Source organism: Protomyctophum bolini, assembly GCF_963924005.1.
Source record: "Protomyctophum bolini genome assembly, chromosome: 11".
Taxonomy (NCBI): Eukaryota; Metazoa; Chordata; class Actinopteri; order Myctophiformes; family Myctophidae; genus Protomyctophum; species Protomyctophum bolini.
Genome location: NC_137872.1, coordinates 23,159,932 through 23,180,296, shown reverse-complemented (window position 1 = coordinate 23,180,296; position 20,365 = coordinate 23,159,932). Strand labels below are relative to the sequence as shown.

Below are 20,365 nucleotides of genomic sequence, written 5' to 3'. Positions count from 1 at the left end.
TGCGCTATATGTTGGCTCACAAAATGGCAGAGGAAACTAATTGCAAGTCAAACAAGTAATTCCAAACATCCCATTCTCAAAGAGACTAGGTTGATGGCATTGTCTGGGGCATTCCTGAGCATGCTGCCAGGGTGAATTGATGGGAGGCTGCACGGTACAATAACCTGAAAGCAACAGGGGGGCAGGAGGAATCTTACTAAGCATTCCTCGCTAAGCCACCATAAAGACACCAAAGACAACACTAGCCCCGAGGTGCTCTGGACCAAGACAACAATATAATCAGTGTCTCTCTTTGATGCCATCTCTCAGTAAATATGTCCCTCGGAATGTGTGCAAAATCAGCCCTTCAAGGAGAAACCTATGCTAGCTTTTTTATTATATATAGTAACGAATAAACATTAAAAAATAAATCGACTAAATTGATTATTCTGATTAACCACATAACCCTGTATTATACCATGTTACAATAACAGCAGAAATACCCAATCTATAAACTCACAATGCTTTGCATTCTGAGTGACGTGTCGTGAGCTTGTATTTCACTAGTAATTTATTTAAAATGTTTAATTGTGGAAGTAGTGTTGGCAAACAATAGGCTACAATAGGAAATCACACGAATCACTGTCCTCACTGAAGCATGTCACACTCGATCAAAATAATTCCTGGGATCCCTTAGATGTTATGACATTTGTTAGCAGAGTTCATTATTTTTCTTGTTGAAACAACTGATATGACAACGCTACTCCCCTATAGAAATAACAAATCCAATGCAGCACAATGTAACACTGATTAAATTGGCAGCGGAGATGTAGTCATTTCTAAGCCTGAGAATTGTAGTCGATTTGTAGGGGACCTTTTATTTTCTTACACTTTGGATAAATTAGTACTTTGTCAGTTGATGCTTCGTAACCATACGAGAAAAATCGCCATATCCACATTTTGTTTTTTTGTGAGACAGTTCAAAAGTCTATTTTGAAAGAGAATAAATCGTCATGACCCATGCGGCGTGTTTTTCCACGCCAGACTTCGCTACTCTAGTCATCCCCACAATATCGATATTAGGCATTTCGTCAAATATATCATGATATTTTATATTGTCCATATTGCTTATTGCCTTTTCCTTTGCCTATCCCAGAAGTGATGCAAATTACACACAAACAAAATATTCTCACAGAGAGCAGCACTGCAATGCACTGGCTCAAGTGTCTGCTCCCTATCAAACTCAACGCTGTCTTCCTCCATCATGTCCGAAGAGGTTGGGAGCTGCCATAGGGTCATTAAAACACAACACTCACAATTTATAGGCTGACTCAGTTACTGAGGTCAAGGCCAGGACATTAATAACATACAGAGGGCCACTGTATCCAATCCGCTGGGCCTCACACAGTGAAAAATATTCTCCGTCATTTCCATTCAGTGCAGACGAAATGATGGGAACGAGTTGCTCATAATCTGTGATTTGCTGCTGTGTGAGAATTGAGCGACAGAGGCAGAGAGATGAGCCATTGGAGTCAGACAACATGCGGAGACAAAGAGTGGTCCATGTTGCTGTTGCACTGTGAGAGAGGGACCATGTGCCGGGGAGACCCGTGGGCTACAGGCTCCATAGCTCCACGAGCTTGTCTCTCGCAGCATGGGAGCAGCAGACTACTCAATGGCAGCACCTGGCCTTACGCTTCCCTTTTGTCAAGATCTGACTTCACTGGATTACCATCACAACATCCACCAGCTGTCCTCTACGCAACCCCCACACCACTCAGCTCCCTTATACCCCATCACCACCCTCCGCCCAATTCTTCCAGCTGGATCCTCTCTGAATGACACCCTCTCAATCTGCCTAATTATGTCCCCTCCAGGCTTGCCACCAAGGCCCTCACCAGGGCAGCACATTCCACACACAGGGCGGAGCTTAAGCCCTTGGCTCTTCAACTGGACTTCCTGACTGCTCACCTAGCGAGCTGTGCTGTCAGTAACACGCTCAGTGCTTCCCTGTCAAGTGCAAAAACTTGCCCTGTGGACACCAGGAGTCTGTGACATGATAAAAGCATGGGACACAGGGACAACACTTTCCCTATATTATTTAAAACCCAACTGTTAATCGGAAAGAAAACCTACTGAAATATTATTGCGACAGCAAGTCGCATTTACTATGAAAACATGCATTTCCCGTCAGTCCATTAGTCACCCCACGCCTCCATATATGGTCATGCCTTGTGACATCTCGTGACATCAAGTTAAATCACGTGACATCATCAGGGATCTCCATATATGGGCATATATGTAGTCGTGGCGTAGACGACATTGCCAGGGGTCCTGTGCCATATATGGGAATGTCAATATATTTCCTGTTAGTTCGTTGGTTCATTCATCACCTAGATCTACATATATGGAGCCGGTCAGCAACTCTAAATCTGACCACAAACCTCAAACCCTTAGATCTCCATATATGGAGCTGACCTGTTCTGAAATTCTATATGTAGATCCTTCCCCACCCGTCCTTCCTGTTCTGACATTCCATATGCTGATCTGACCTCATCAAACCCTGTACACTCAAGAGACGCTCCATATACGGCCAGTACAGAATTAATTCCATATGTTGATCTGACCAGTGTGACCACCCATGCCAAAGCGCCAGCGATCGCCCAGCAGTCTGCCATCACCCAGGCGGATGCGTGCATGCCCTCAGTGCGTCTTACTGGTTAAATAAAACGTAGTATAACCTAAAACTGATATCATATAGGCATGTAACGATTCACTCAACTAACAAATTACAAAAATCCATACATACATACAAATCCAGTATTTTATTTTTATTTGAATTTTCTTCTCTTATAGTCTTTTCAAATTTCAATACAGTAGCAAATGACTGAAGACTGGTTTTATCTGCCTCTGCTGTAAAATCGTCACCAGTTTGAATTGATTTGAACCAATTTACGATATATTGATTAGTTGCATACCTAATATCATGTAATACACCTTTATTCATAGAATTATTAATGGAATACATGCCCATTTTTTTCAAACTTATCTCACGTCCTAACCCCCTAAATATTTATTTTAACATTATTGCTCAATGTTGCTACACATATGGGGGCGTAATCCTTTAATAATTCCATTAAAGGGTCTTCTTGTGTGCCAGTGCTGTTGTCCAGCATCTCATGACTCCCATGCACACCAATATATTATATATTGAAATTATTTATATAGGAATAACCCCTTGAGATACAGTATCTCGTTTTCAATGATCAAAAGGTCAAGCTGAAAGATTTTACCATTTTGTAACAGTTGTACGCCGAATTAAATGAAAGCTCAGGATTTTACAGTGTACTTGACGATAACTTTGACACTTGTTGAGAATAACAGTAGTTTAATGTACAGACACCACATCTATGCAATGAAATGCACCTGCTTGTTCACCTTATGGATGGAGGCGACATCATCATCACACAGATGTTCACCAACCCTTACTTTACAGAGAATTACTCTGTAATCTCCTATCAGCAACTCTGGCCAGAGAACTTTAATCAGTTAGCATTGCTACTGCTAGCACGGTCAGGAAAACAAAGTGACTTGGTTGGGGAAAATAATAGGATTCAGACAAAGACAGGTTTGTGAGGTTTCCTACGCTACGGGCAAAGTGTAGTATTAATTTCTTGTTTGCCAAGATGACAGAAGATACATTGGTATCTGGGGCAGGGACAATAACATTTGCCATACACACAAAATATTAGCGTCACATGAGAATTTACTTGCCGCAAGAAAACGAAAACAACACCCTGGTTGCACAACTTCAGAGAGCACCTCTAGATCTCTATACCGAACTAAATCACCTGTAAATTTAAAGCACATCTCAAGTATTCCACGAGCTCTCCAAATTCCAAATCCTATGCCTGTACCGGTATCTATATCTGCATTTTCTCGCTTTGTTTCTGCTCGATATCTGCCTCACTTTGCCTTGGTCATTCTTCTCTCCCCGTCTCTCGATGGTGCCAGGTTACATCCAGGTATCTGGTGGAAGAAAGGATCTTTTCTGCTGCTTTGGATCTCCTGTTACGCTAGGCTCCCATGGGAAGGGGTGGGGTGGCTCCACCACTCACCTCTCTCTAGGACCGGCCTGGCCACTCTCATGTGGCCATGCTCGGCTCCGCTCCACTCCACTGCCCTGCCCTGCCATGGTAGTGGTACTCTTACCACCACGCTGTGTGGTATGACATTTGGTGTCCCCTTTCCATTGGAAATCCTTTTCCTCGCACTTTAGTGCTTCTTGTTGTTGGCACTGAGCCAGCAGTGTAATTACACATGAAAGGCTACCACACCCCTCACATACATGCATGTACTCAACACACACAAGCAAAAAATAAAATAAAAAGCAATACAATGCCACAAACTCAGTATTTTGATACCATGGTCAAATCAAGCCTTGATTTCTTATAACTCTTTGATAATGTATACCCCTAGTCAAAGTTGCTGTTCTATTTCACCAGAGTAATTCATGATAACTATTTTGGAGGGATAAGAGATAAGAAAAAAATGTTTTATATTGAAAAGAGACTTGTAAAATCTGTATTTATAAAAGTATAATCATAGCTTATGAGCTATGATTATTTACTTTAGCACACTTAGCTTTAGCTAATGATTGAAAAATAGAAACTTGTGGGCGGTAGCTACCAGTTGTAAATGTATTTGAGTTACTCATTGGCTATCCACACACCACTGTTGAAATGTTATAATACGGCATAGAGACCCTTCATGTGATACATTATTTATTATTACGATTATTTCCAGGAATGTCTACTTGTTTTGACCAGTAGGCAGTAGAGTAGGGTCATAGTTGGAGAATCGACAAGCCAATATTATTATTTTTTTACTGTCCTGGAGGGAAGCAGCTGACACCAAAGCCATTATTGTTTCACCAATTGCACAGTGCTACAGTCTCCCATTCGAAAGCACTCATGAATGTTTTCTTGGCTAAATGCTCTAATGACCCCCAGGAAAGAAACTCTAGGCTATTCAGCTCAGCTATTGAAATAGTCTCATTCCCACATGAAAAACAAAGAACCTCATCACTGGGAGCTCAAAATGTAAAAGAATATATATATATTTGAGGGAAACTATACAACTGATAATAAATACAGTGAATTGTACCGTGCCGGCCATTAAAAATAAACCTGACTGAACTGAATAACAGAATGTCTAAGTCCGGGAAATTGCTCATGATACCAGGAACAAAAATGTAGTCATGCTGTGTGAGTATAGCTTAATACCGTAATTTATGTTTAACAAAGCTCTTCAACAGGTGCAAGAGAAATGAGTGTGTCAGCCAAACATGTTGAGGCTGGTTCATGCAACCTGCTGTATTTCTCACATGAGCCAAGTAGAGCTAGGCCTTTAGACCCATCTTACATCATGTTTGACAAGATCTGAATCCTAATTACCAATACCAGCCATTGAAACAATCAAATAGGCTATAGTTTGATTATTGTCAGACAAACAGTGCACAAACTTCTATAACTTTAGGGACTTTGAAGTGCCCTAACATGTTGGGTTTATGCTCAATCAAGGCATATTTTTTCAAAGCAGGGGGTATTCCTAAAAGAAAGGGTCAGAGGTCAAGCTTACAGACCATATCAAGAGTGTTACACTTACATGCATCGAGGAGATGAGTCTATGCATGTCCCTCCATTTTCACAAGGTCTGTGTGTATCCAAGCAGTGAAACCCTGTGGAGACACAAGAAATTAATTAAGGAGGACATAGACTGGCGCTCCACAGGTGGATGTCAAATTACTTGAGGTCATCCAACATGAATTACATTCAGAGCTGGCCTGGTCCAAAGATGAGAGTGTGGGCCTAGACAGACATGTACAGTCGTTTTGAATCTTCTGGTGCATATAGTTCACCCCTAGAGTTTATCTATGCTGTTGTTGGTATAAAAATGTTTATCTCATTATGTGGCCTATTCTGTAGACACACAAAGATACTATTGTTTCTTTATGACTTTCTCAAACACACACAGATTAACTTTTCTCTATCTGGTAATAAAATGTATAATATGGTATTTTATTTGGCTATAGAATAGGAATGTTATTTCACTTTAAAAGTAGATTCAACACATTTGTTACAAACAATACAAGTGTTTATTGTATTTAATGCAATTGATAGGCTATCTTGTTCTGGCTGTCATTACAAGATACTTTTAGGGGTTTTAAAGCTCTTTGTTAAAAAAAAAGGAGGGAGGGGTAAAAGTTCTGGCCCATCGCTCCTTCATTAACAAATTCTCACCCTGCCCCCACAAATCATTCAGAACACTGAACACGAACTGTTGTTGTTGGGCCTGAAAGTGTTATTTCTAAGTATATAAGCGATATAAAAAATTAAATAAACGAAAAACGTGAGGGGAAAAAATAAATAAAAATACTACTCAGTTCAGTGGCCTGGGGGGGCTGTGATTGCCGCTGAACTGAAGTGCGCTGGTGTTTGTTCACTTCGCTCCCACGGTGTGTGATCAGCCTCTGAGAGAAGCCAGAGGCACAGGCAGCAGCAACAAAAAGAAATCACAGAAATACTGCCGGCAGATGGTCAGATGAACCTATTTGCCTACACAGCCTCACTAGCACACACTCTTATTTAGCAAACCCCCCTTTGAAATGTGTTTATGATGAGGTTGGTTGACATGTGGTGCGATGCATGCAACGTTCCTTCTTCTTGTCCCATGGCCATCATCATCACACTTGTTGGCTGTGATGTTCACCGTAGTTGAAGAAGCGAAACTGCCCCCACAATGCAACGTGACGACGGGGGCGAAATTGCCTTGTTGTGTGTGTTGGTGTTATGTTATCTCTTGAAACCGGGTACCTCAATCCATTTGAACTTTGCCCGTTAGAATCACCACGTTATTATTATTATTATACCTGTTTTAATACATGGACGCAATTTGAACCGTATAATGCAGTGGCGAGCCACGCTGGAGGAGCAGTGCGCACCGGTGGTGATCATTAAAGGACAGCGTTATCACCGGACAATGGCTCTCTCTGCTGTCCAGACATGTCTGGTTAATGTGGGGAAAAAACTACTTGTACACAAACAACTGTCAACGGAGCAGCTTTAAAAAGGTTAACAAGGCTTACCTTCGCCATCATGAATAAACTGTAGAAATAAAAAGATTATCCATGGAATAATATTCCCTTCCATTTCGGTGGAAAAGTTTCCAGGCGCTTTAGTGGTAATATTAGCAGTAATACATCCTTTGGAGGTTCACAAAGAGATATGAAAGTTCCGAGATGGACACGGAATCTTCATTAAGTTATTTCTCTTTTTGTAGCGAAAAAACCAAGCAAAAACACCCCCAGAAAGTTTAGGTCCAAATCCCCGTAGTAATATATCCAGTCCGCAGCACGGGCACGGCTGCTGTGCGTCTTGGTAAACCTCCTCAAACTTTTGAAAAACTTTCTTTCACTCACACTCACTCTCTGGTCCGAGGTGGTATTACTCCGCCTCCTTTTTCCCATTCTAACCACCCCTTCGATGGGACATCTATAGGCCTATTCCGCATAAGACGAAATAGTCCTTTAGAGAGAGTGTAAGCTACTTTATGAGGGGGGGGGGGGGGGGGGGGGTCCACAATTTTGACACCACTGGTATAGTAAGTCTGGCAAACTATAATTTACAGAATAATTACAAATAATTGATAATTTAACATTTGAACTAATTAATGAAAAGGTGAAAAGTGATTTTGGGATGATTCAAGTGTTAAAAAGCTCTATATTGTGATAGTACTCATTGCTATAGATTGTTTTTTTTTCCCGTAACAGGAGTCTCCATGTCTCCCCAGCTTTTTATTAAACAGAAAATGCATTTTCAGGTTGGGATACCAATTTTATCCAATCAGGAGAGAGAACTCAGTCAGGATACAGATTAAACAAGTGGAATTGTAAGTGATGAGACAAAGAAATGAGCAGACAAAATTGGAACTGGAACACTATAACATTTTAAGCTTTTTTCTGATTATATTAAAGATGAATTATTATTGATCAGAATATAGTGATTCAACCTTTTATCAAAAAACATACAATTCTTCACTTTTGGATGTTGAGTTTGTATTCGTTCATTTCCAATTCACACATATAGTTACACATACAGGCACAAAACTGATACTGAGGTATTTGGACAAATAATATAGCAGGTACAAATATGTTGTCCTCAGTCAGTTGTGCTTATTATCTAATTAATCTAATATTTTTTATATTATTGTCTATACATAAAATATATGAGGATGTATACATACATGAATGTATGATATTTAAGGACATACAGACAGTAGGCTATATACAATATCATTTATGGGCCACACACTTTGTAGCCAGCCTGGTACATAAAATATAGCATATATAGCCAAAATATTAACTTTTCAGGAAAATGAAAAAGACAACATGTTTTAAAACAACCACCATCACTTTACTCAAATACAGCTCAAGGAGGTTTTTGACCATTCAACTATCTCCATCCATAGTTGGAGTTAGGTGGTTTGACCGACAGTGGAGTTAGGACTTAGGAGGCATAGTTAGAAGTAGCGATGGGAGATTAATCGGTAAACACATCGGTATTGGACGATTTTAGTTGTTTTTAGATTAATCGCATCGGTTCGATTAATCAATCAGACCGATTAATTAATCGGTCCGATTAATCAGTCTGTCTTTACAGATAAACAAGCCCAAAGTAACAGCTTGAACATATCTACAAGCTCACAATATAAAGGTATTTAAGTTAAATCTGACTTGCCTAAGCCTGCAGTGCAGATACCCTGTTACATGTATTTTTCAGAATGGACAAAATTATTATAATTTTTCAATACAGAATGAGATCATATCGACATCTGTATTATCGGTTATCGGCCATAACAGCAATTCATTATATTGGATATCGATATCGGCCAAAATGTCTCATCGGCACATCCCTAGTCAGAACTTATTCATTGGTTCAATATTTGTAAAACCCATAAACAGACGTAAAGGGTGTTCAATAGCATTGAATTATAAAATAAAAATAAAAATGGAGATAGCAGGTTTCTGTGCGACAATAGTTCTCTGTATAGTGTGAGGGAAACAACAATAACAAGAAATGTTCACAAAACTAAATGTTCTCTTGGAAAACAAAATACCGGTATACATAATATTTAAGCAAAGCCTAAAATACTATTAGAATCTCACTGTACCAACATAGATTTATGAACATTAATCCCATCCCTAAATGTATCCAAAACACATCAGAATATAAAACCGCCATATTGGTTTAGAATAGGTGATTTTCTTACTATCCACAAAAACAGCTACTTTTAAAAAGAAAAAAGTAATTCATGTTTACACAGAGGTGGAACAAGTGTCCGTGTTATGGTAGTCAGTCACCCTTATATCTTCTAGACTGGAGTGTGTCTGTGCAAACAAATTATGTGTTTGTTTGTGTGTTTACATTTGATGCATCACCGATAAGAGACTGAACGTTGTTTACATAATGAAAATGAGAGCAACATTCTGCTATTCCCTGGCACTGCTCATTGCTCACTCACACACTGCCTTTGCTTTTAGTTTAGCCTATGGCAGTGGACTGGTTTTCTGCAGCCTGCATATAGAGCTTTGGTTGTTCTGCAGCACAGAGCAGAGCCAGTCGCTTACAAGAGACAATAGCCTTGATTTGAATAATAAAAGGAGACCGGCATTATGACACAGTTTCTCTCTGCAGGGAATAGAGATCGAGGGGGCAGCTTTCTAATATTCAAGCACACACCCCCCCCCCCCCCCCCCCCCCCCGCGCAAAAAACTCCTTCGCCCCACAAAATTTGGTCCTGGCCTTGAATAAATTACAAGCATGGGTAAGGCCATTAATGTAGCAAGCTGGTTGGGAGTGAAGTTCGTTAGAGCTTGTGACGTCATCTATAGGGGTCGGTGAAAAGAGCTTGTTAGGCCCACCAGACACCTGCCTAATTTGGCACGCTGAAATAAAAGTTCTGTAACAATTTCATTGGCTGTTTTCCAAACTTGTGTATGGCATAATATGATTTTCTATAGTTCCGTCTCTGCAGCACTTGGATAGAACAGCAACAGATGGAAGATCATCCTTTAATTCTCAGCTGGATTTGTGAATGTGATTCAGAACTTCATCCATTATCCAACCCTATATCAGTGTTTATTGTCCGTCAGCATGTGAAAAAACATATGGTATATGTTTTCGTGTTCAACAAGTAGGCATAAAAATCTGTGTTTTCATCTGGTTTTAAAGTAATTTATGCTTTGTAACTCAAGGGGTTGTGGCTGGTAGATTCCTCTACTCTGATTTCTGGCAGGTATTCGAGGTGTACAGAGTCTTCCAGTTGGCAGTAGGCCCAGAGGAGGATATCTCACATTGTTCTGCGACTAGACTAGAGTTTTATCTCTTCATGGCTTCATAACATTCTACAGTAGCTGTTGCTCATGTCTGGCAAAGGTCTCACAGCAGTGTTATTGCTGAGGTCATAATATGTCATATGGCATTAATGTACTAACTAGCACACTTGGCTAATAGAAGATACAAATGACACCTCATCCAGTCTTGGATATTAAAGAAGGCATCACAGCTAATGGCTTTAGCATTATGTTAAAATCTTAGCAATGTTCCTATCGTTACAAGACTCTGAGATATGTGTATGTCTTGTCCTCATATTGCTGCTGCTTTGTTATAATACCTTTTGCTTTTGTGGTGATCATTTCCCAGCAGGGGTATCATTAATGAATCATTATCATTGTGACATGATGATTGTCTTTATTATAAGGATTGTACTGTGGTGGTAGCCTATGTTGAATAGAGTTTAAACTTCTTTTATAACCACTGGCCAAAGTGTGATTGCAAAACAATTCCTGTAAATTACAAAAAGAAAACAGAGTATAGAAGAGAGGAATTTTGGCCTGACTGAATGTAGGCCTATCCAGCATTTTTGACTTCTTGAAGTTATATACTTCTTTTTTCCTTGTGAGGAATTATAAGTATTGCAACAATGCTACACCCTGCGGTTTCTGAGATCTTGAATCCCTCTGAGTAACCAGAGTTAGCTGCAGTAACATTTGAAAGAGTGATTGTGAAAGATCACCATGGTGACCTGTTTTCTTTACATTTGCGCAAAAAAGAAAAAGAAAAAGAATGCTCTGCCTGAGATGTAAAGAAGGGTGATTTTCATGTAGTTGCACGCAAATTATTGAAATAACTGTGAGTGGACAACCCAATAAAGCTGCGCATTACACTTGTTTACAAGAGGGAACACCTTGTTCAATTCATCAAAACATTTAGAGACGTACAAATAGACACTGGGTGGGGATTCCGATTTTACGGGGGCCAGTTTCGATTTGCAGCCGTCCGTAGGTGTCCTTTGAGAACGGTTTTGAAGGGGTCGCAACTAGCTGATCTCAAGCTCACAACGCATCACAGTACAACACCTGTACTTGTAGATCAGCTATTTTCAGTGTTCGACAAATCAGGGGTTAATTCCAGAAAGTTGAGAGACAAACAGAAAATTCCAGATCACCCTTTTTCTCTCTCCAATTTCTTCTCATTAGTGGAAATGCAAAGACAAGACATTACCTCTTCTGATTGTTTCAGAACTGAAAGAGAACACCAATGTCTTGTATGTGTGTTTGTCTGCAACAGTCACTGGTTTGTTTGGTTTGGCTGTAGGATACCTTATGTCTGTTCATTAAATGTTATGGATTCTCTCTAGTCACTCTATTTTTCTCTGCCTCTGCCTCCGTCTCTCTCTCTGTGTGTCGTCTGTCTCTCACAGGCCACGTTTTGTTTATGTTTAGGAGACGTGTGAGAGAGGAAGGCCTCCTGACAGACTTCTCGCGCAGGGCTCAGGGGGAAACTCAAATAAGACAAACAAAAAGGTGACAGCGTCAGGATTTACAAAACTGCCTCACTGTTGGAAAGAGAGCAACACTCCCCCAGGCCAGATTACACTTTGAACTTCCATTTCAAACGATAGAGCGTCATAGTTATTTCATGTAGGCTTGATATGACTAAATTACAGCTGTCATGTTATGCATGAGTGCATTAGAATGCACATTAATTTTGCCGACTCCCTGCTGTTGTATGCTCGGCTGCACTAACCATTCTGCTCCTTTTCAGTACAACCTGCGCTGACATGTAGGCTATTGTGAAATAACATTGCTACTGAAACGGGTTTGCTTGTATCTATCCACGCTACATGTCCTGTATGTTTGCAGAGTCAAGAGTGAAAGCTGGTAGTTAAATCCACTTAGCGAGGACCACCCATGGTGAAGAAGCAAAACTACACTCGCACACACGCACTATCTCTCTGTTCTTTTTTTAACCCCGCCCACCCCTGCATACTCACACACTACAGGGATGTGTTAAGACACCGCAGAGGTCACGCGGGTCAACATAACAGAGCTTCTGCTGAAGATATGTCTAATGAGCCGAGTCTGTTGAAGATTCGCCGGAGACTCGTATCGGTGCCCGCTGCTCTCCTGAGGTTGCCGCCGGGTCCATCATCACATTTGACCTGTGAGCATCCTGCAACAATAGGATAGAGGTACAATGCACCATGACACAGTGCAGTGTGGTCAGCCAGTGCTCTCCATTCATTCACGGTGGCCTTTGAGAGCCAGCCTGTGATGAGGTGCAAACGGACAGTGTGTGTGTGTGTACTGCGGACACTGTGGATGTGATGAGTTTACCACCCAGGCCAGACTGATTTATGTGGGAAAAGCCCAGAGAGCACCCGTGGAGAGTGTGGAGAGGATTAGAGCCCCGTCTACAAAACCCGTCACGGCCAATCATCAGCTGAGGCCCCCTACAGACAGACATGGAGGCCAATCAGAGCCCAGTGTTGAGCCGTACAGTCTTTGTATACCTGCTTTTATCAGCGCTTCATACTTAGTCGTATGATCTCTTTATCAATGGGGGTTTCTGGGTAATGTTAAGCACCAAGGGCCACTGAGCTGTGAAGAGATAGCAGGCATACACTTTGATTTTATCTCCGCCAGTGACTCACATGCTCTCTCTCTTTTACACGCACACACGTGCACGCACAGACACACACACACACATGCGCACAGATAAACGCACGCACGCGCACGCACACTCACACGCACACGCACACGCACACACGTGTCCAAGTATGATAAGACATCAGCTCTATTCCTGTTCTGTTCAGGGAGCATGGGGTCCGCTTCCTATTGCTCTTCCCAGGATCTTTCTCTCCATGGGCCATTCAGTTCCTGCGTGCTTCTGTTTCACCATTTTCGGGAAATAGAAATAACAAAATATTTACATACTGTACATTTGCAACCATAATGTATACTTATAGGGTCATTGTCTTTCTTGTGCCTTCATCATGGTGTATAAGAAAGATAAAGTTGTCTGTTTTCATGTGTAAATAAATGTCAAGTGATTGAAGGAGTTTATTTATTTTCCTGTACACTGAAAGAAAGAGTGTTTTTTTTTCAGTCTGTACTGTTGACATTATAATCCTCAGTACTCACTTCTTTTTTCCATGTCGCCGCTGCCTTTTTCACCCTGCCTTTCCCCAACTACACTCTCTCTCTTATGCACACACACACACGCACACGCATACACACACGCACACATATGCAGTGGAGACTAAAGGCCTGTTGCCAAAGGTAAACATGTGGAATGATGGATCTTTCTTCAAATTGTGGGAAAATGTGTTTGACTTTCACACAAGCTCTCTAAACGGGTCTTAAAACCTGTATGTGTGTGTGTGTGTGTGTGTGTGTGTGTGTGTAGCTGCGCACTTGCACGTTTGAGTTAGACAGAGAAAGAAAGAAGAGAAATTGAATCTTTACCTTTGGGAATCATTTACTTTTGGATAACTTCCTGTTCCCTCCCTCATACTAAATCACTGGGATGGGAGATAATAGCGGTACACAGGACACAGACCTTTATCCTAATCCCAAGGGAAATCCACTCCTCAGAATGGATGACACAAAGATACAGGTAAGAGTAGTGAACAATACAGAGAGAAGTACTGATAACAATAGGTAACTAAACCATTTAAAAGACAGTATAAAGATGACTTAATATCCGACATGGCCTTCTGCATCTGGACTCATCAGGTGTGCATGGTGTATAGGCCACCACGGGCCCATACACATCTGGACTCATCAGGTGTGCAGGCCACCACGGGCCCATACACATCTGGACTCATCAGGTGTGCAGGCCACCACGGGCCCATACACATCTGGACTCATCAGGTGACCAGTAATGTGCATATGGTAAGAACTAAGAACATAATGTACAGATAATTAACAATAGTAGAGCGAATTAGCAATATGTACAGTCAACCTACATGGAAGGGAGTGAGTACAAACATTGGTGTGTGTTGTGGTGAAAAGCATTAGCACCAGGCCGATAATTGCGTACACCAGTAAGGGCACCATAGTGGGTGAACAGGCAAGCGCTATGTGTGTGAATCCATGAATTATGTAGGACTAGTGGGAATAAGCTGTAAGCTGTGGGAGAGCGGTATCATGTAATTCATGGAGCTGGAAGAATCATTGTCCATTCTGCTACTGATTTACAGTAAATCTCTTGGGGGCGTGAGCGGGGGTTCTGGTGCTGGATGCTGGCCATCCTGATGCGCCATGCCACCCTTTGCATCAGCGGAGGGCAGTGAGTGCATTGGACAGTCATGTGCAGGAATGTTTGTCAGATGCAGCCGGAGACAAGCCAGCTGGAGGAATTCAGAGTGCCATGGTTCTGTTTCCGTGTGAAATGGCTCCTTAAGACCACTGTGAACAGCTGCCGGACAGTATACCCACCACCCCCACCCCACTTTTCTCCTTTCCACCTCCTCCCTCCCAGGCCGGGGGGCTGTACATTTTGGCGGAGGACGGAGGTGCTGGCTACTTGCTGAAAGGGACCGTGGGCGGGATCCTTGAGTGTTTAGTGAAAGAGGTCAAGCCTGGTGTGAGCCGGCCGCAGGGCCGCGGCTCTGGGCTGATACTCGGCGATGACCCTGCGCACACGCGCTGTCCGGCCCCACAACATCATGAACGTCCACACCTCTCTGCTCTGCTGTCCGGATTACTTACACTGTTGTGAGGGGAAAGGGCACCAAAGGCATGCTGTAACAAGGGGGCTTATCTGAAGGAATGTCGGGGGGTCATTTGAGCCATCTCTTCAAAATCATGTCCAACTCCAAGTAGTCTCGCAAACAATAACAAAAGTATATAACCTGCGTTTGGGCGGGGGTTTCGGAAAGTGTTATTTTTTTGGGTGGCATAAAAAAACACATATTGAGAAAAATTACTGAGTTTACAACTCCAATTGAACCCACATTTGCCTCTGAAAACCAGAGGAGAAAGACGCGGAGGGGTCCCGAGCTCTCTGTTCGTCCTCTGTCCCTTCTGAGTCAATTGTAGTGGAAGCATGGTGTCAACCCTGCGCCATCAATCACTCCCTTTCAGAGGAGGGCAGACAAGGCGGGGACCCGCCCCCCAGGACAGGGGGGTGGAAGTTCTCATGCCCTCCCCGCCTCCTGCAGCCCCGCGCCCCCACAGACAGAACTCCGACAGCTGGTCTGGCCATTAGGGGTAGGCCGGGACCTGAGGGCCCCTGGCTGCACAGCAGCAACAGCTGCCAGCCCACTGCCGCCAGCAAGCCCCACCAACACAGCACTATAAAATCTGTATTAGAGCAGCCACCTATTGTTGCTTCCTTGCATTCCTTCACATAAGATGTGAATTATATATGTATCACACACACAATTCCAGCCATTCGTGGACTGTAGAGTATGTGCTGGTGAATATGTGTGAAAATCTGTGTATATGCAATTTGTTGGTGCACTTGGTTTTGTAAATGTTATTCATTTAGGGAAGCGTTACATTTTTGCCGTGACACTTGACTAGCAATTATACAATTTTGCCCTCACTGGGTGGTTTGAGTTTTGTTTTGATGCCATATTTCAGTTCCCTTCCCACAGTTGAAGTTAACTGTGTAATCGGATAGCATCAAAACAAGGCTTAATGACCTCTTTGACTTAAATAGACTGGAATATTCTTTCACATTCAGACTTATTCTCCCAACCCCGAAAAGGCCTTGCTATACTTAGGAGAATGAGTTGAGAATTGTAATATAGATCAATAACTCATTCTCTCTCACACACGTGAGATGTGAAATGTGATCAAATGTGATCTTGATATGACATGATTTAATTAGATATTTCCATACTGTCTATTCTCCAGTGACTTGAACCCTAGCATCCCTATTCTGGGTCTTACATTCTACAAAAATAGCATGTACCATAACATATTTTTGGCAAAGATATTTAGGGCCCTATCTTGCTTACCCCATATGCCTAAACCTTTTACGCATTTTTGAGTGGTGCAACCACTCCTATAGACAGCTAAGTGTGTCTCTGGCAGGCTGGCTGTGTCCGTCCCTGGCTGGCTGGCGGGAGGCGGACTATTTTCCGACAGCATTCTAGCCGACAGGGCAACGGTCCGCTCCGCAGCGGGGGTACCGTCGCTGCGATGCGAAAAAGCGATGGTCCGACATGCGCTGCTCCCGTGCTTGCGGTTAGGGTTAGGTTAGGATTGAGGTTTCGGATCAATATGCTGTCGGAAAAAAGACCTGCACCCTGGCTGGCTGGGTCTGTCCGAGCACGGAAATAGCTTTTGGTTTGTTTTCACAACCAAGTGTCACTGTTGCGCAGCATAACACACACACACACACACACACAAGTACGCGGTCGGGCTGGCCCCTGGCCGCGTTCTTGTGGGTCTGGAACTTCCGGGACCCTACTCACACCACTCACTTCACACGGGTGTGATTTTTACAATTTAGATTTTTTTTTAAAAATAGTTCAAATAGCCGATCTACTTTGACACGTTAGTGAAAAGAGGAGCGAGGGGACCTAGAGAACCCTTGGGAATTCAGTCAACTAATTATAGGGTTAAGTGGTTAAATGTATAGGCTCCTTTTTACTTACGTTAAAGGAAGGACAATTGATTTAAACCAAATAAATAATTTGGCACAATGAATCCTAACTGTATTCCAACCAACCGTATTTGTTTGTCCAGATGGTAAACCCTAATGATGTGACTCGTTATACCACCTGTTTTGGCAAATGAAGATTGGGTTTTACAACTGGCCTTCCAAGGTATCACTTACCTGTCCACAAATATCAGTTTATTCAGCTTAGGACTGCCATTTCGTTTTGTATTTACAATACAATCCGTATGTGTGGGTTGAGAGAGAACGCTTCAATTATAAAATTGCTGTTTTTAAATGTATGCTGATTGAGGCAAATCGTGTTAATGAGCACACCTAGTCTGTCTGAATGAACGTGTGTGTGTTCCATGCCGAGTGACGGAGAAAATTGTGAGTGTTGGAAGAGATTACGCCACACTGCCTCGTGGGTCTTGTTACTCGTGCACTAGTGACGGCTGACTGGTTCCCACACCTCCACGCTGAGGTGAGAGAGACTGCACCCACAGCCCCACCCGTGCCTCTGCCTGTCCCAGCAGAGCCCTCCTGAGCCAGGATCTTCCTTAAGAAAAGAACAAGGAACGAAATACCCCAAATCTGGCTGGGGTGCAATCTAAACAACAGCCAGTGAGTAACAATGCCAGTGCACCACTAAGGTATAATTACAACTAGCACAACCAAGAATGGGATAATTACCTGGAGCTGCCTTCCACACATATGCACACACGCACACGCACGACGCAAGCACACTTACACATGCGAAAGCACACACACACACACACACACACACACACACACACACACACACACACACACACACACACACAAAGGCTGGTTATCTCACATCAGCAACATCATCCTAGAACAGACTCTAGCCGTTAGAAGCATAGAAGCCATATAAGTGCAGCTTTCACCTTGAAATTGACTTTGATCCATTTGTGTATTTATTGGGCCACTATATACATTTAACAGCATTCTACTGTAATGATGACCGGCATGGATCTCAACAAGGCTGCGCCTGATCTGAGGCTGTCTCTTGGCCAAGATCAACAGGCCTGCTTTTTTCAGGCCAAGCTGTCTCTGATCACGAAATCGCGGAGGCCCCTGTTCCTTTTGTCCGAGCCCACTGAAGCAAGGTCAGATTACATCTGCGGTTATTACCACCCTCTTCCTCCTCCTCTTCATCGGGATGGGCTATGGGGAGCATGGCCAAATTTTAAGATGCAATCATGCACCGCCACCATCGCAGCACAGCAGCTGTTGCACTGTGTTACAGAAATGGCGATGACAAGGGCCATGGCAGGCTTCAAAAGTGAAAGTAAAAAAGGTGAATTGGGGGAGTACAAAACCACTTCAGAAGCTCTAATTCAGTTATAAGCTCACAATGCTTCCCTCTAGAAGTAAATATGCTATTTTTTAACATGAAAATGTTGAACATTGAACATGTTGCATTGTTGCATGTGCATACAGTGCATTCCTGTTGCAGACTATGGCTGGCCCAGAAGGACACTTAACATGAGATGTGTGTGTGTGTGTGTGTGTGTGTGTGTGTGTGGCTGCGTGCGTCACTCTGTCCCAGGCTTAACTCAGAAAGTGTCCGACCTCTCGGTCATATGAGACACACTTGCCGTGTGACCCCAAGGTGTGTCCCACCGAATGGAAATTCGGACAGCCCAATGCACTTTCAGAGGACAAGAAATTCTGTTCGTGAGATTGTATACAATGTCTCTGATTAGCCAACCCAAACCGTCAGATTCACGGATTGGTCACGTCACGTTTGAACTGCTAAACCAGTATAAATCCCTGATTGCCCAACCCAACCTGGCGGCTTAACTGATAGGCCGAGCTTCACATAATGTTTGGGACAGAAAGTGCATGGGCAAAAGCCATAATTTGGACGAATGTGATTGCAAATTTTTCGGACTTGATCCACGTTGGTGCTTTTAGGGTTACACACCTATCCCTTCTCTTTCTCATTTCAAATGTTAAAGCCTGATTTATACTTGGCTGTGCATTGCATCGCACAACGATAATAACCAATCTGCAAGCTCACAACACGTTGTTGTGAGCTTAGATCTTCAGTTTATTGAGCAAGTCACCAGCGCGCCATGTAAGAGGCGTGGGGGGGGGGCGTGGGAGTTTAAGTCCAGCTCATTGTGATGAATTATTTCCCTCCACATTAACTGCATGGGCCACATGGTTCAAGTGTACTATCGGAGCTTGTTGGTGGAGTGGAGGGGGTCGAAGTTAGAGCGGGGTGGTGGGTGGGTGGCTGACAGCAGACATTCCACTCTGCACCACCCAAGGCCACGGGGGAGAGAGAGGGGCGGGGTGGGGGTGTGTGTGCTGTAGTAATACCACTTTTATTAAAATATATTGAAGAAAAACAACAACCAGTACTGTGGTAGGAGGAGGAGAAAATCAGCATGACGGCTTTACCAACCCCCCTCTTCTATCTGGAAGCTGTGTCTCTTCTGGCCATGAACCTTTCATCCTCTTCTCTCAGCGCCCTCCTCTCCTATCCTCCCTCCTTCCTTCCTTTCCTCCCTTGCCCCTGCACCTCCCCTCCATCTCATCCAAGCAGCTGTCCGGCCATTAGCCCAATCCTTCATATCTGTCTTCCTCCGTTCCACCAATCCCTGCTCGCTTCTTCCTTATCAAGCCCGAATACTTATAGCTTCCTCTCACACAACCTCATGTGTGCCCCTCGCTACTTCATCATCACAGACAGAAAGCGCTCCTCCCTCCCCCGCTATAGACTCGTCCTGTGTTCAGTGTGTTGTTTGTGTGGCGTCTTGTGGCCTTTAAGGTAAAGGTTGTGTGTTCCTGGGTGGATCCCCGGAGGCTGTGTCGTGCTAATCTGCCGCTGAATAGCCGCTACACCGTTATTGAGGCTGCCTTTATTGTGGGGCTGATTTTACAACCATGCCTTGGGCCCCTTTGACCCCAGTGACCAGGTCACTGTCTCCCCAGCAACTAATGAAGGAAGTGTGATAATGCGGGATAGAGGAGGTCTCACCTCGGGATGGCCTGGCCGGGCCGCTGAGCCAGGGCGGATGCCATTAGCCTGCCACAACATAAACTAGGAAGTTTACACAAAGACAGTGTGTGGATCCACTTAGAAACATCGTGGCTCCAGTGTGGATCTCTGACTTCATGTGACATCTATGTCAAGTCATCTATGGCATCGGTCATGATGTAGCCTATCTATGACGTATGACTCCATATCTGGCTGGGCATGGTCTCAATGCAATCAAAGCCCTGTTAACTTCCATATTAGAATTGGCTAATCGGGCGGCCGGCCGGCTGACCATATTGTCACGATCATATCACTGTACGACTCAGCCATAACCATATAAGAAGTTCTCAAT

The 20,365-nt window shown here is 43.2% G+C and overlaps 1 protein-coding gene across 1 annotated transcript in view; it reads right to left on the bottom strand.

Annotated features, from left to right (window-relative positions):
* Positions 1-7,422, bottom strand: part of notch3 (notch receptor 3) — a 37,934-nt gene extending 30,512 nt beyond the window's left edge. The window contains exons 1-2 of the mRNA XM_080776983.1: positions 7,127-7,422; positions 5,647-5,719 (exon numbers count right to left, since the gene is read on the bottom strand). Of these exons, the coding sequence (XP_080633109.1) occupies positions 5,647-5,719; positions 7,127-7,190 (137 nt within the window). The 5' untranslated portion in view covers positions 7,191-7,422. The remainder of the gene's footprint in view (positions 1-5,646; positions 5,720-7,126) is intronic.
* Positions 7,423-20,365: the final 12,943 nt, after the last annotated feature.